This window comes from Salvelinus alpinus, chromosome 25 (assembly GCF_045679555.1).
Source record: "Salvelinus alpinus chromosome 25, SLU_Salpinus.1, whole genome shotgun sequence".
Taxonomy (NCBI): Eukaryota; Metazoa; Chordata; class Actinopteri; order Salmoniformes; family Salmonidae; genus Salvelinus; species Salvelinus alpinus.
In genome coordinates, this window is record NC_092110.1 from 6,445,241 (window position 1) to 6,459,433 (window position 14,193).

General features: G+C 40.6%; 1 protein-coding gene and 1 long non-coding RNA gene across 2 annotated transcripts in view; one reads left to right on the forward strand and one right to left on the reverse strand.

Moving 5' to 3' along the window:
• Window positions 1–7,234: 7,234 nt before the first annotated feature.
• Window positions 7,235–8,698, reverse strand: LOC139553067 (uncharacterized). The gene is made up of 3 exons (XR_011670590.1): window positions 8,440–8,698; window positions 7,816–7,959; window positions 7,235–7,650 (listed from the first exon to the last, which is right to left on the reverse strand). It is a non-coding gene; the product is annotated as an uncharacterized lncRNA (long non-coding RNA).
• Window positions 8,699–11,580: 2,882 nt separating this feature from the next.
• The window catches only part of LOC139553261 (gamma-aminobutyric acid receptor subunit rho-2-like), a 34,551-nt gene continuing 31,938 nt past the window's right edge, over window positions 11,581–14,193 (forward strand). The window contains exon 1 of the mRNA XM_071365397.1: window positions 11,581–12,696. Coding sequence (XP_071221498.1) covers window positions 12,470–12,696 — 227 coding nt within the window. The 5' untranslated portion in view covers window positions 11,581–12,469. The remainder of the gene's footprint in view (window positions 12,697–14,193) is intronic.

Here is a 14,193-nt window from a genome sequence, read left to right on the forward strand (position 1 = left end):
TGGATTAATGCGGAATTTAAAAAGTGTATGGTTGAGAGGGATGAGGCAAAAGGTATGGCAATTAAGTCTGGCAGCCCAACTGATTGGCAAACGTACTGCAAATTAAGAAATCATGTGACTAAACAAAAAAAAAAGATACTACACTATGAAACAAAGATAAAATATATAAAGAATGATAGTAAAAAGCTTTGGAGCTCCTTATATGACATTTTGGGGAAAAAAGCCAACTCGGCTCCTTCATTTATTGAATCAGATGGCTCATTCATCACAAAGCCCACTGATATTGCAAACTACTTTAATGACTTTTCCATTGGCAAAATAAGCTAACGTAGGGATGACATGCCAGCAACAAACGCTGACACTACACATCCGAGTATATCGGACCAAATTATGAAAGACAAGAATTGTACTTTAGAATTCCGTAAAGTCAGTGTGGAAGAGGTGAAACAATGATTGCTGTCTATCAACAATGACAAGCCACCAGGGTCTGACAATCTAGATGGAAAGTTACTGAGGATAATAGCAGATGATATTGCCACTCCTATTTTCCAAATCTTCAATTTAAGCCCACTAGAGAGCGTGTGCCCTCAGGCATGTAGGGAAGCTGAAGTCATTCCGCTACCCAAGAATAGTAAAGCCCTCTTTACTGGCTCAAATAGCCGACCAAACAGCCTGTTACCAACCCTTAGATAACTTCTGGAAATTTCAGCATGCTTATAGGGAAGGACACCCAACAAGCACAGCACTTACACAAATGGCTGATGATTGGCTAAGAAATATTGATGATAAAATTATTGTGGGGGCTGTCTTGTTAGATTTCAGTGCAGCTTTTGACATTGTTGATCATAGTCTGCTGCTGGAAAAACGTATGTGTTATAGCTTTACACCCCCTGCTATAATGTGGATAAAGAGTTACTTGTCTAACAGAACACAGAGGGTGTTCTTTAATGGAAGCTTATCAAATATATTCCAGTTAGAATCAGATGTCTTCAATTAAATTAAACATCAAATTAATAACTGTATGTTTATCAGTTTGTTTTGACCAATTCAATTTGTCATATTGTATTTCTAGAAATATTGATAGTGGATTAAGTGTTCGTGGGGAATAGAGTGGCAATGCTGCAATGCAACAGAGGTAACTCTGGGTAGCGGTCCTCATGAGAGCCAGTTTCATCATAGCGCTTGATGATTTTTGCCACTGCAATTGAAGAAACTTTCAAAGTTCTTGACATTTTCCGAATTGACTGACCTTCATGTCTTAAAGTAATGATGCACTGTTGTTTCTCTTTGCTTATTTGAGCTGTTCTTGCCATAATATGGACATGGTCTTACCTTGTCACAACACAACTGCTTGGCTCAAACGCATTAAGAATTAAATAAATTCCACAAATTAACTTTTAACAAGGCACACCTGTTTAATTGAAATGCATTCCAGGTGACTACGTCATAAAGCTGGTTGAGAAAATGCCAAGAGTGTGCAAAGCTGTCATCAAGGCAAAGGGTGGCTATTTTGAAGAATTTCAAATATAAAATATATTTTGATTTGTTTAACACTTTTTTGGTTACTACATGATTCCAAATGTGTTATTTCATAGTCTGGATGTCTTCACAATTATTCTACTATGTAGTGTTATGACCATATTATATCAGGTTATGACCGTGAAGTGTCTGTCCTATATCTGAGAGATATAAGAAAGCTCAGGATTTTTTCCCCCCCGTGAAAATACCTGTATACCTTTGACGTGGAAATGCCCTATTCACTTCCATTCATTTTTGGGCCCGGTACCATGTTAACTTCAGACGAGTCCTGTGACACTTGTGACACACCATTTGGGCGCTGTAGACATTTCAGTGAGAAGACCGATTTTCGACAAACACCACTGACAAACACCACTGTAGCTTTGTCACCTTCCACCACAGATGCAGAAGGCCCAAACCAGTGGATGCAGTGGATTTCGATGCAGCCCATGCAAAAAAAACTATATCTAGCTTTAACAGACAGATTTTGATGGGTTTTCTTTTTTTTTCATGTATTTTGCCTCGAGCGGAGCATGGGGGGGCTCAAGCTGAGAATTTCTTTTTTATGGCCAGCTCATGAGACCCCTTCATGATGTGAGGCCTGAGGCAATTGCCTCTTCTGCCTAATGGTAAGTATGCCAGTGAGCACAGCAACAGTCATTTGAAATCTGTTATTCAATTGCGTTCAATTCGCGTTCTATTTATAAAATCACTGCAGTGTGTTGTTTTACAGTTATTCTGCACTGATTCCAATACAGACAAGCTGGTATCGCAGCTTAATCACACAACAAATATTAATGTGTTGTGTGAGGAGTTTATTTCCACAATGGGAGTGAATCCATGTAAGGAGAAGAAACATGAACTGAGCCATATGGAACTGATGCTCATATTCCCGGTGTTATCCCTTGTTTCTGTGATATTTCATTATTATGTCATGTACAATACAGCCGTGGCTGTTGTATATCCTATTCCCTGTTGTGTAGAGTGTGCGTTAACCCTGAGGAGGATCTGAGGGCCTCTGCAGCCAGAGTGCGCCTACTGGGCACAGACGTTTTGATTTACATTTGGTTCAGGTGTCAACTAATGTGAACTCAATGTGAAATCTAACAACAAATAAAGGTTAACATGTGGGTGAAAAAAAGATGAAATGACCTTATGTTGATGACTTTTTACAAATCCAATCAGTTTTCCACTTTGATTCAACATCTGAACAGGCAGTTAACCCACTGTTCCTAGGCCGTCATTGAAAATAAGAATTTGTTCTTAACTGACTTGCCTAGTTAAATAAAGGTAAAATAAATAAATAAATTGCATAGATTTTTGGGGGTTGAAATTACATGGAAACAACGTTGATTCAGCCAGTTTTTGCCCAGTGAGTAAGGTCTTGCCATGCATCTCTAATGGCCTATATAGCTTTACTATCCCCAGGTTGTCGTGGGGCCATGAAGATGTGTCTGGGGCTGACATGGGATTGGGAATGTTGTGTCATGGTCCCCTGGAGGTTATTGTCCAGTTGCGGTTAAAATATGGTAAATCTACAACTAGTAACAGCCGTTAATGTTAAGACAGTGTGCTGCTTACTTAGGATTTGAATTCACAACCTCTTGGTTGCTAGCTACCTGAAGTACCTGCTGCGCCACCAGGTCTGTGGTCTATCAGAAACGAGTATTCAACAATGCCATGGTATAAAGTATACTACCACACTCTCAAAAAATAAGGGCAGGATTAGGGTACACTACAGTGTGGTACAGTTTGGTACCTTGTAGGTATACTGGGACATATTTCTACCCAATATTTTGAATATAAGGTACGATCATCACTGCGCTTTGATAGGTGGGCACAATGTATTGGTGGGACTCATTGGCATACTTGGGGGCTTGGTCAAATATGCAGTGTGTGTATTTGTGCCAACCGTCAGTGGAAGTGTTGCAGCAGTTTAAGTGTTTGATGGTTATTCCGATGCAAGTAGAGGACATCCTTTGACACAGTCTGTTCTGTAAGAGAATCTGCCAGTAATGAGTTGCACTCTGAAGAGGTTATTGTGCATTTTTCCAGTAGCTTAACTGGAAACTACTGGACAGTAAGTTATTGTAAAAGGCACAATAACTTACTGGCAAAATTGTATTTTTGTACACCAGGGAACAACACTGTACCATAACTGTACTCTTATTTTTGAGTGTTTGGATATATGTTCTTGGTAACAAATAACCATATGGTGGCACTGCTGCTTAATGTCAAGTGTCCCTGAGCACTGCTTCTTTTTAGTTGGTGTTGTCAAATAATCGCACTTATTGACTTGATTCCAGGCAACTTTTTTCAGAAATGTATTCTTGCCAATAATTCTGTAGCCGATCTCTGTCACAGCCATAGACACAGCCATTTGTGGCAAAGCAGCCTTTTCTTAAAGTATGGGTTGCGACCCGGGCCTGTTAATAGGGGGTCGCGACGTGTCAGAGTACATTTGATAATTATTTCCTTAATTACTGGAGTTGATTTGGCATATGCGCTCTCTGCTTAGTTTGCAGCTGCGCGAGCGTGAGAGGGACATGCCCGTGTGCTTCGCAGTTTACCGGATCTTTTTACTTCCGTTTTCTTGAAGATCACTCCGCGACCCACGCGATGCAGCACTGTCCTTCAGCAGCAGATGATGCGCTGTCAGCCACTAACTTGCCATCACTCACCGCTGTCATCAAATGGACTATGCTAGCCGCAAGTTCTGACTGAGCTCAATTGTCATGAAACGCATATACAGCGATGAATTTCTCTCTCTTTCATACAAACCTATAACGAGGAGCGCCCACAATGTGTTTTTTGTGTGGAAGTCCTTAGTAATGAGTCTCTCATAACGAATAAATTAATAAAACGACACGTCCTGACCAAACATCCACAGCGTGACGGTAAACCCAGGGAGTTATTTCAGAACAGGGCAGAATGCTTCAGGAAACAGTGCTTCGACAGTGGAAAAGTAAGTTAGCTTGCAAGGCATTGTTGTCATTTTATAACAGGTGATGATAAGCAGAAGTAAGGGAGTACTAACTAACTCTCATAGTAGTAGATGTGAGTTTCTCTTTCAAAAAATCCCCTGGCCTTGTACACAGCTAATAATAGCTAACATTTGCCAAAGCAAGCTAGCTACTGATAGTGCAACCCTAAGTAACAGTACAGCTGAAGATTAAAAATTATCAGGCCTACTGTACATCTTACTGTAGAAATTATTGTTGAAAACTAGTCTAGGTTGGAAGTGTTGCTATTAAAATACAATAATAATAGTTATTTTTAACTGGATTAAACTGATTGAAGCAAGATGCTTTTTGAGGCAAACACTCACATAGTTCTGGGTTGTTCATCTACAGCAGGAAGCGGTCTCCTGCCTGACTGAGAAAGCTGTAGATGTTCTGGTCCAGTTTGGCACCGCATACTTATGCGAGTCAGGGTTCTCAACTCTGACATACTTAAAAAACAAGTACAGAAACAGTTTAAAAGCTGAGCATAACCTGAGTGTTGTACTGTCAAAAACAGAGCCCAGAATAGACATGCTCTCATTAGGATTGAGTGTGTTTTCTGGTCTACATCTGTGTGATGTGATCAGTCAGTTTATTCCAGGTCAGAATAAAATATATGTATTGTATTTTAACAGCAACAGTTCCAATCTAGACAGATATGTAAGTGTGTTTAATGGGGGGAAATAAACATGAATAGATATTTATATGGATATTTAATTTAATTGTTATTTGTTTTTGTCTATATTGCATTTGTTTTAGGCATAAGGGCAATGAAATCTACCGATATTTATGTACAGTTGCATATTTTCCTAAGCTTGGGTACCAGGAAAACACAGAATTTCTCATTTGGGTCCCAGGCTGAAAAAACCCCTGATCTAAGAGGTTGTAAGTTCAAATCCCATGGGGGGGTTGCATCCCAAGTGTGCTAACCAATGTTGAGGTCAATTCCATTTAAGTTCCAGTCAATTCAGAAAGTGAACCCAATTGTATTTTAGCGGTATAATAATTGAATTAGAATTGACGTTTCACGTGTGAATTCATGTGATTGTCCACATGTGAAATCAAGGGAAAACATTTTTGGAACACCACGTGACATTTCACACGTGAAAACATGTGTTTTTGAAACACTTCACATGTGATCACGTTTTCAACTGTGCAATTCCACGTGTTATTGCTGTTCAGCTAAAATAGGACCCGACCTGGGATTTGAATTTACAACCTGGATTTGAGATCTTTCTGCTGCGCCACAAAGTCTGTAGATGTTCCCTAAACATTCATTACCTACTGTATAATACATCTCTGCACTTAGCAAAAGAGAGCCACTGCTCTTTAATTATTTGTTATTTTTCTATTTCTTATTGTTTACTTCAGTTTATTTACTAAATACTTTCTTAACATGTATTTTTTTCTTAAAACTGCATTGTTGGTTAAGGGCTTGTGAGTAAGTGTAACGATGTGCGCTGAGAGTTGGGAAGCAAGTTCAGGGAGTGTTTTAATAAATAAACGCAACACAAAACAAAACAAGAAACATGAACAACGCACAGACTTAACACTGGAAGAGAAACAATAACGCCTGGGGAAGGAACCAAAGGGAGTGACATATATAGGGAAGGTAATCAGGGAGATGATGGAGCCCAGGTGAGTCTGATGACGCGCAGGTGCACGTAACGATGGCGACAGGTGTGTGCCATAACGAGCAGCCTGATGACCTAGAGGCCGGAGAGGGAGCACACGTGACAGTAAGCATTTCACCTGTTGTATTCGGACATGTGACAAATAAAATGTGATTTGCACTGTCATTTATGTTATGGGTTATTCTGACTATTCTCATTGATTTCATATACTTATTTCAGCAATTTGAGGGTTTTCTGTATAGTTGTCCAATGTTGGTGCGGCATATTAACCTGTTTTCACGTTAGTCCTAAGCCACTGTGATAAATATAAATGTTTTTCTTGTGTATTTTTTAACAAAGCTGAGATTTACTTTGTAGTCTAAAGTGTATTAATACAGGTAAAATCAGTTACTGACACAGACATGGTGGCATAGCAGGAAGATGGGAATGCTGTAAATGCAGAGGATGTGAGTTCAATTCCCAGGAAAGGACATGTTAAATAATAATTACTGAACAAATAAACACGCACAATGTAGTCAAAGTATGTCAAATATGTCAGTTGAAAACCCTGTGTATTCTAATGATTAACTTTTGTCTGCAGGGCATCACCTATGAAATATCGTGAAAATTTGAATCCACATGTGAAACCTTATATTTTCACATGTGAAAATCCACATTATCACAATTGAAGTGTTCCAAAAACACATGGTTTCACATGTGCAAAACAAGAGGAAATGTTATATGTGAAATCTTCTGGAAATGTCATGTGAAATCATTTGATTTTCCACATGTGAAATCATGTTTTTCCATAAGGGGCACATTTACATTTAAGTCATTTAGCAGACGCTCTTATCCAGAGCGACTTACAAATTGGTGCATTCACCTTATGATATCCAGTGGCACACTGGGCTATAACATGTAAAGTTCCTATATGCACACACTGATGTCTTCAATTAAATTAATCAAATGAATAACTGTATGTTTATCAGTTTGACCAATTCAATTTGTCATATTGTCTTTCTATAAATATTGATAGTGGATTATGTGTGCGTAGGAAATAGAGTGGCAATGCTGCAACGCAGACACATTACAGAATGGATTCATCCCTTTTTAATATGGAAAGGCCATGCAGACTAACGTTTCATTAGCCTACATAATAACTGGGAACCGGCAGCTCTGTTTCAGTGGCTTGCTTCGGGTGACAGTGGGAGATCTCCGGGCATACTGTACGTGGAAAGCAGTGGAGGCTGGTGACTTGAAAAAATTAGTAGGATGGGAGACCCACGGTATAGACGAGGAACGCACAGAGACGTCAAAGTGTATTTCAAAAACCGTCAAAGACTAATTATTTTAACCTAAAGCATTTAATAAAGACATTTAAGGTAGAATATTATGGGGAATGGGAATGAGAGGGCTACTTACACCGTGTTGGAAAGGGATCACAGCGGTGATTGAATGAGGGTATGAGGCATGAGTTGAGGTGTTCAGAGGCTTGACCAGTGCAGGACAGAATTTGACTGGTAAGACAAAAAACTATAAGACAACGCAGTACACAGTTAGACAAAAGAGCTAAGAATAAGTTAGTCCAAGCAAGGAGTAAAATCATTGATGTGTAATAATGTGAGTGTGTAAGTAATTGACTCTACATACAGTAATGAGAGAAAATTGATAGGGGTACTCACAGTGCTTGGAGGGGAAACATTCAATGTGCCAGTGGATGAGCAAGCACATGAGATGTGGCTTCAGTTCATGTCAGGAGAAAGTTGACAATGGTAGTGGTGTCGAGTACTCATCACCTCTTAATCAGGGAACAGGAGGGGACTTCGCTGTAAATACAAATATCAGATACATTCCATTACATAGTAGGTTTGGACAACAAGTTTCTCTATGAACTTAAACTCAGACATCTCAAAATCCATGAGGTCAAACACAGACTGCGCATATTGTCCACTTGACACATTAAAGTAGCCCAATAAACGTTCCTGACTAAAGCCCTGATCTAATGATCTAGATTTCTAATGTTTAGGTGTAACCTAGGCTGCTGCAACATTTATGTCATGAGTTTTTGCTTGTGTCTGTCCGGAGTGATTGTGTTATCATCTTTGCTAAATAAATACCGGATGAAAGTGGAAAGTCTACCTGAGCGCACGGTAAAAAATGCGCTGCATCAACCACTCTCTTTAATAACGTTTCATGGATGAGGCGATGGAAGCTATCAAATCATTCTGAATTGTTTTTAACATCCCAGAAAAGACAGTCGAAAGTTCCATATTTTCAGCAAGTAAAGTATCATAACGTGCAATTACCTCTGCTAGCTCCTTGTAGTTGCCCTTGTTAACGGAACTTTCCCTCTCGTCTTGTCCTCCTAAAAGCAAATTCTTGCATGCCCTGCTTTTGTTTTTTCGTTTAGCTGAACGATCGATGTTCTTCAGGTCACTGCACCCACCTTTCGAGCAAGGCTCAGACGTTCCAAAAAGCAGGTAAGGCCAGCAATAGCCTGATGAAAGGCTCCCTGTTAACCAGCTACACTTTTGATTCAAGTTTGTATTGAACGCCCTCACATTTTCACCCGTTTTCATGAAACTGATCGCAGGCAGAGGTCGACCCTCGCTTTTAATTCGCACCTTTTCCGTGTATCCCAGAGAATGAAAGAGGTTCTTCAACAAAAAGTCCACAACATTTTCGGCAGCGTTGGCCATTCTACCATTCTGGCGTAGAAAACTGCACACTTGTGCTGGTAGCTAGCTAGCTACTGTAGTGAGAAAAGCAAATTTAAATAAATTGCACTAACTGAACACAAAAATAAAGTTCTAAAACAAAGAAAACTATTTCTAATATACCTCCTTCATCTCCTGTAATTTGAAAAAACTAATTTTAATTTAATAATATCCCAAAAATGCTAAACTATTGCTCTTCACTCATAATCTCTACCCAAAAATCTCACCAAGCCTCTCAACACATAGAACCCCCATAATGCTTTGTTGGAAAATGGGAAGATTGTTCCTTCTCACTAACTCACTAGGTTCGTTCTATGATTGGATGGACAACATGTCAGTTCATACTGCAAAAGCGTTGATTGGTTGGAGGACGTCCTCTGGAAGTGGTCAGAATTACCATGTATGTCTATGGAAGGGGGTGAGGCCTACGAGCCTCCTAGGTTTTGTATTGAAGTCAATGTAGCCAGAAGAGGACAGAAGCTAACCGTCCTCCGGCTACACCATGGTGCTACCCCAGACAGTGCTGTTGAAGTTACTGTAGACCTTCATTGCAAAACAGTGTATTTTAATGAATTATTTGGTGACATATGAATATATTTGGTTTAGTTTTATCTAAAAAGGATAACTTTTTTTATGTTTCACAATTTAAATTTTGAAATTTCACTGAGGAGGATGGTCCTCCCCTTCCTCCTCTGAGGAGCACCATAACCCTTACCTAACCCTAACCCAGCTAGCAATGAAGAAGTGGCCCAGAAGCGCCCCTCTTCAAAATGAATGACTGCCCAGTATCGGCCCAATGTTTCTGTATACCAAAATTCTACTTACCAGAATCCCCCCAGAAGCGGCCCGATGCAAATTGAAATAAATGTATACAGTATTGCCTGATTTAGTCATTTTTAATATTACTATCATACATTTTATACATACAAATTATACCCATCCACAAAAAAAAACATTTTGTCTTGGAGGAAACACTATACACCTGGGTGACCGTGTCAGCGTGCATGCACCTAGCTCGACAGAGGAGTTGCTACACTGCGATGGGACATGGACATCCCGGCCGGCTAAACCCTCCCCTAACTCTGACGACGCTGAGCCAATTGTGCATCGCCTCATGGGTCTCCCGGCAGGCACGTGTCTCGAACCAGCATCTGTAGAAACGCAGTTTGCACTGTGACGCAGTGTCTTAGACTGCTGCGCCCCTCGGGAAGTTCCATCCACAAAGTTTTTAATGCTTATCAATTGCCTTGCACAAAGTATGAAAATACTAAAATACTACACAGGACTCCCAAAGATTTTCATTTAAATGTTAATTGTATTTTTTGATCACAGAAACAATGAGAAAATATGAATAAATAAATAATTAAATGTTAATTATATAAAGCAGCCTGTGTAATCATCTGCCAGAGAGAAGCCCCAATCTGCCCGAGCCCCAACTAATACATTTGGGCCAGATAACTCACACCGGAATCGGTCCTAGCTCAATCCCGCATCCTAGCAATAAGTAATACTGCAGTAGGCGGCCCAGACTCGGGCCACATGACATCAGCCGAGTCTGACTCTCAACCGAGTGCCCCTACTCTCAGCCGGAATCGGACAAGATCCACTGTGCTAGCTGGGAACCCTTTTAACCCTCCTGTTGTGTTTGTTTCATGTTAATTAATTCTGTGTTCCCGGTCCAAAATGACCACCCCATTATAATACATATATTATCACTTAATGTTGTGTTATATATTTTTATTAACTTAAGTTAAATAGAAGTTTTGAACTTCTATTAGCTATTTATGGCCTGTAGGCCTCATTGACCTGAGCTCATACAACTAGTTTTTGAGTAAAAAAAAGCATAATGTATGGATTATTTTTACTGTAACAAATACTCAGATGAAACATATTGTGCTATTTATCACAGACTACTTCACTGTCAGTTTCCTGGCCTCTCTCTTCCTCACCAGTGTCATGATCAAAGATATGATCAAGAGCCTCACATACAGTATATCGTTTGGCCATTGTGCCACAGAATGAATTGTGAGCAATCAATTTATTTATTTTTAATTTTATTTTTTATATAGCCCTTCGTACATCAGCTAATATCTCGAAGTGCTGTACAGACACCCAGCCTAAAACCCCAAACAGCTAGTAATGCAGGTGTAGAAGCACGGTGGCTAGGAAAAACTCCCTAGAAAGGCCAAAACCTAGGAAGAAACCTAGAGAGGAACCAGGCAAGGCCTCAAAAAAGCTTTTATATACCAGAGCTGCAAGAAAAGTTCTATATATTATTGAAACAATGTTGCGATTGTTTGTGAGAATGCCAACAGGTGAAAGGTTCCTGTGGGGGTTGACATGGAAGCCAAGAAGGGGAGTGAGGTGTGTGTGTTTTCTTAAACACACATGCATATGGGGGTCTGGGAGAAGAAGTGTGTCCATCTGATGAATGGCATGTGACTGAACTCAATTTATACACTAATTGTAGTCCCACCTGTTCATTTTTATTGACCGGTCAAAAAGTAACACCACAGGTGTACAAAAGTTAAAAAACACCCACAATTTAACAAAAATCATCAACATGTATTTTGTGTGCTTAGATGCACTGCGTGTACAAAGTCATGGAACCTTATGACAATCAGATTAAATGAACTACGTCTTTCAGAGAGAAAACTTGTAAATCGGTCCAATTCGACCGGAACACAACAGGAGGGTTAAATGACAACGCCAATGGGGTAGGGACGTCCCAAGGATCCCAAATAGCACGGATCGGGAAGAATTGCACTGAAATCCAGATAATATGCGTTTCAGGGGCTGGAGCAAAGTGAGAGCTGAGTGGGCGACGACAAAACACTTAACAAAAAGCCGCGCGCCATCTGCTGTTGCTGTTGCTGCTTCTCCGCGCCGCGGCCGCGACTGGAGGTACCCCAGGGACCCTGGTGCCTCTTACCCCCGTGCGGATCTGAGAGCCAGGTCCCAGCGTGGAGCCCAGGTCCCCCCTGAGAATGGCCCTTATCATCTCAACTTGAGAGGAAGGAGGAATCACAGAGAGAATACTAATGGACCTGCCGTTGCACAGCGCAGCGCAACTTTGAACTGTGTAAATTTGGAAACAGGTGATGCATAATAGGGCTGCTTTTTTCCTTCGTCTACACATGCACTTTTCACTTAACTGTACTGCACAACGAGAATCTTAAAGTGGGCTTCATCTATCCCTATAAATAGTGTTTGTATTTTTACCCACACATTCCGCAACCTCAGTATGTCCACTCAAAAACGAATCAGACCGAGAGTAGTTGTAGCAATTCCTCTCTGCGCCCCCGTACATTGGAGGTTGTGTTAATATTAGGTTACATACTTATTCCCGAGTTTTATCAAGCATGTTAAAAATGACAGCTGTGTAGACCCGGAGCTCCCTGTCTGCGTGTTCGCTGCGACAATGACCAACCGTGACTGGGGCACTGGGGGCACTGGGCATCAAAACAGCTGTGCAGTTTCTAACCAATGACAATCGGAAGAATCCTCTCGGAGCATAGATTCCCAAGCGGCCGTATTCAAACACAACCTACACATTATCAAACCATCGCAGTTGCAAAGCAATGCCGGTCAGAACGCTTGGTTTCCCGTGAGCGAGGAGATGCGTACAACGCCGTGTGCCTGTAGGTCAACTGAACGAGGCTTTTGGAGTCACTTGTGGAATTTTAGACTTGCACGCATAACGATGCCTTATCTGACTAAATCGCTATTTTTATTATTCTGTCTGGTGGTTACCGGGGAATGCCGTAATCACGGACACCGAGTACGGAGATGGACGGGAACCGTGGAGACGGCAAAGCATGGCACAGAGACAGCAAATCATGGCACGTAAGTTTGTACCCGATACTGCTCACCCAGGTGTGGTTCTTTGGTATGCAATGGTTCAAGATCCGTTGTGTCTTCTTCTTCTTCATCATCATCATTGAAATTCACAAAACTTGATAGGCAAAATTGGACATGGAAAAACGATCTAATAACTAATTATAAAGGACAGAGGGGAGGTGAAAATACAACAAGACCCAGATAGACAGTGGTAGAAGACACGCAACCTGGTCTCAGTTAATTTCGTATTATTCTGTACGTAAATCCGTGACTCTCCATTTAGTATGAAATGTTAAGTTTGGTATGGTTACATAAGACAATGGTTACTTGGGGTAAAAACTAGAATGCGAATGTCTAGCTACACAAAGGTTGCGAGTTCAAATCTCATCACGGACAACTATAGCATTTTAGCTAATTAGCACCTTTTCAACTACTTGCTACTTTGCACCTACTTAGGATGTTAGATAACCTTTCTCCTAACCCTAACCTTAACCCTTTTAGCTAACCCTTCACCTAACCTTAACCCATTTAGCTAACTCTTCCCCCAACACTAACCTTAACCTATCATAAGTTTTGCAAATTAGTAACATATAATACGTTTTGCAATTTCGTAACATATTGTAGGTTTGTAAATTCGTAACATAAAACACGTATTGCTAATTATTAACATATAATACAAATTGTAATTCATAACATATCATACAAAATGTGTGATGGACATCCACAAATGATTACATTCGATACGAAACATAACATATCATACTAAATGGAGTGTCTCTGATTTACATACAGAATAATACGAAATGCTGTGAGAAAAGGTTGCGACACTAGACAGCCAAGGAAGACCCTAGGTATAGCCTACTTGTTGTGCCCACTCATCAATTACAGTGCCAGTGCCTTGAGTAAGATCAGCACGACCACGTGTCTCAAAGCCATCTGTCAATGCCATCAGGGAGGGAAGCACAGTTATCTGGATGTTACCCAGTAGGGGTTGAGAACTGCAGCTACTGTTTTCATGTAATAAAGCAAAGCAAGATGAATTTCCATTCCACTTTGATTGTGCTTTATGTTATAGCGAAGGTCAGGGCATGAAAGTGAACACGGGTCGCTGGTGTAAAAGGCAAACACCCTATGCATTGCGCAAATAGGGTTAGCCCACTTAGTGGGAATTGTAAAGTGGCTCATATAGCGAGGAAAGCACGTCCCTGTGCTTTGACTACTCAGATAATGGCCTCACAGTCCTCCATCCCACTTCGGACGCCAATGTAGCGAACTGCGAGGTAACTGGCTTGAAAGGCAAGCACCCTACACATCGTGCCAATAGGGTTAACCCACTTGCTACAATATGAATAGGCTCAGAGAGACCAAAGTGAGATATTCTCCACTCATTTATAGTTTTATTTGATCTCATTCCAGATCTGCTTGTGTCAAGTTAGAAATGAATTTTTCCGCCAGACAGTCGTCGTGACTTATTATGGTGTTGTCTTGTGTTGTCTTATACCA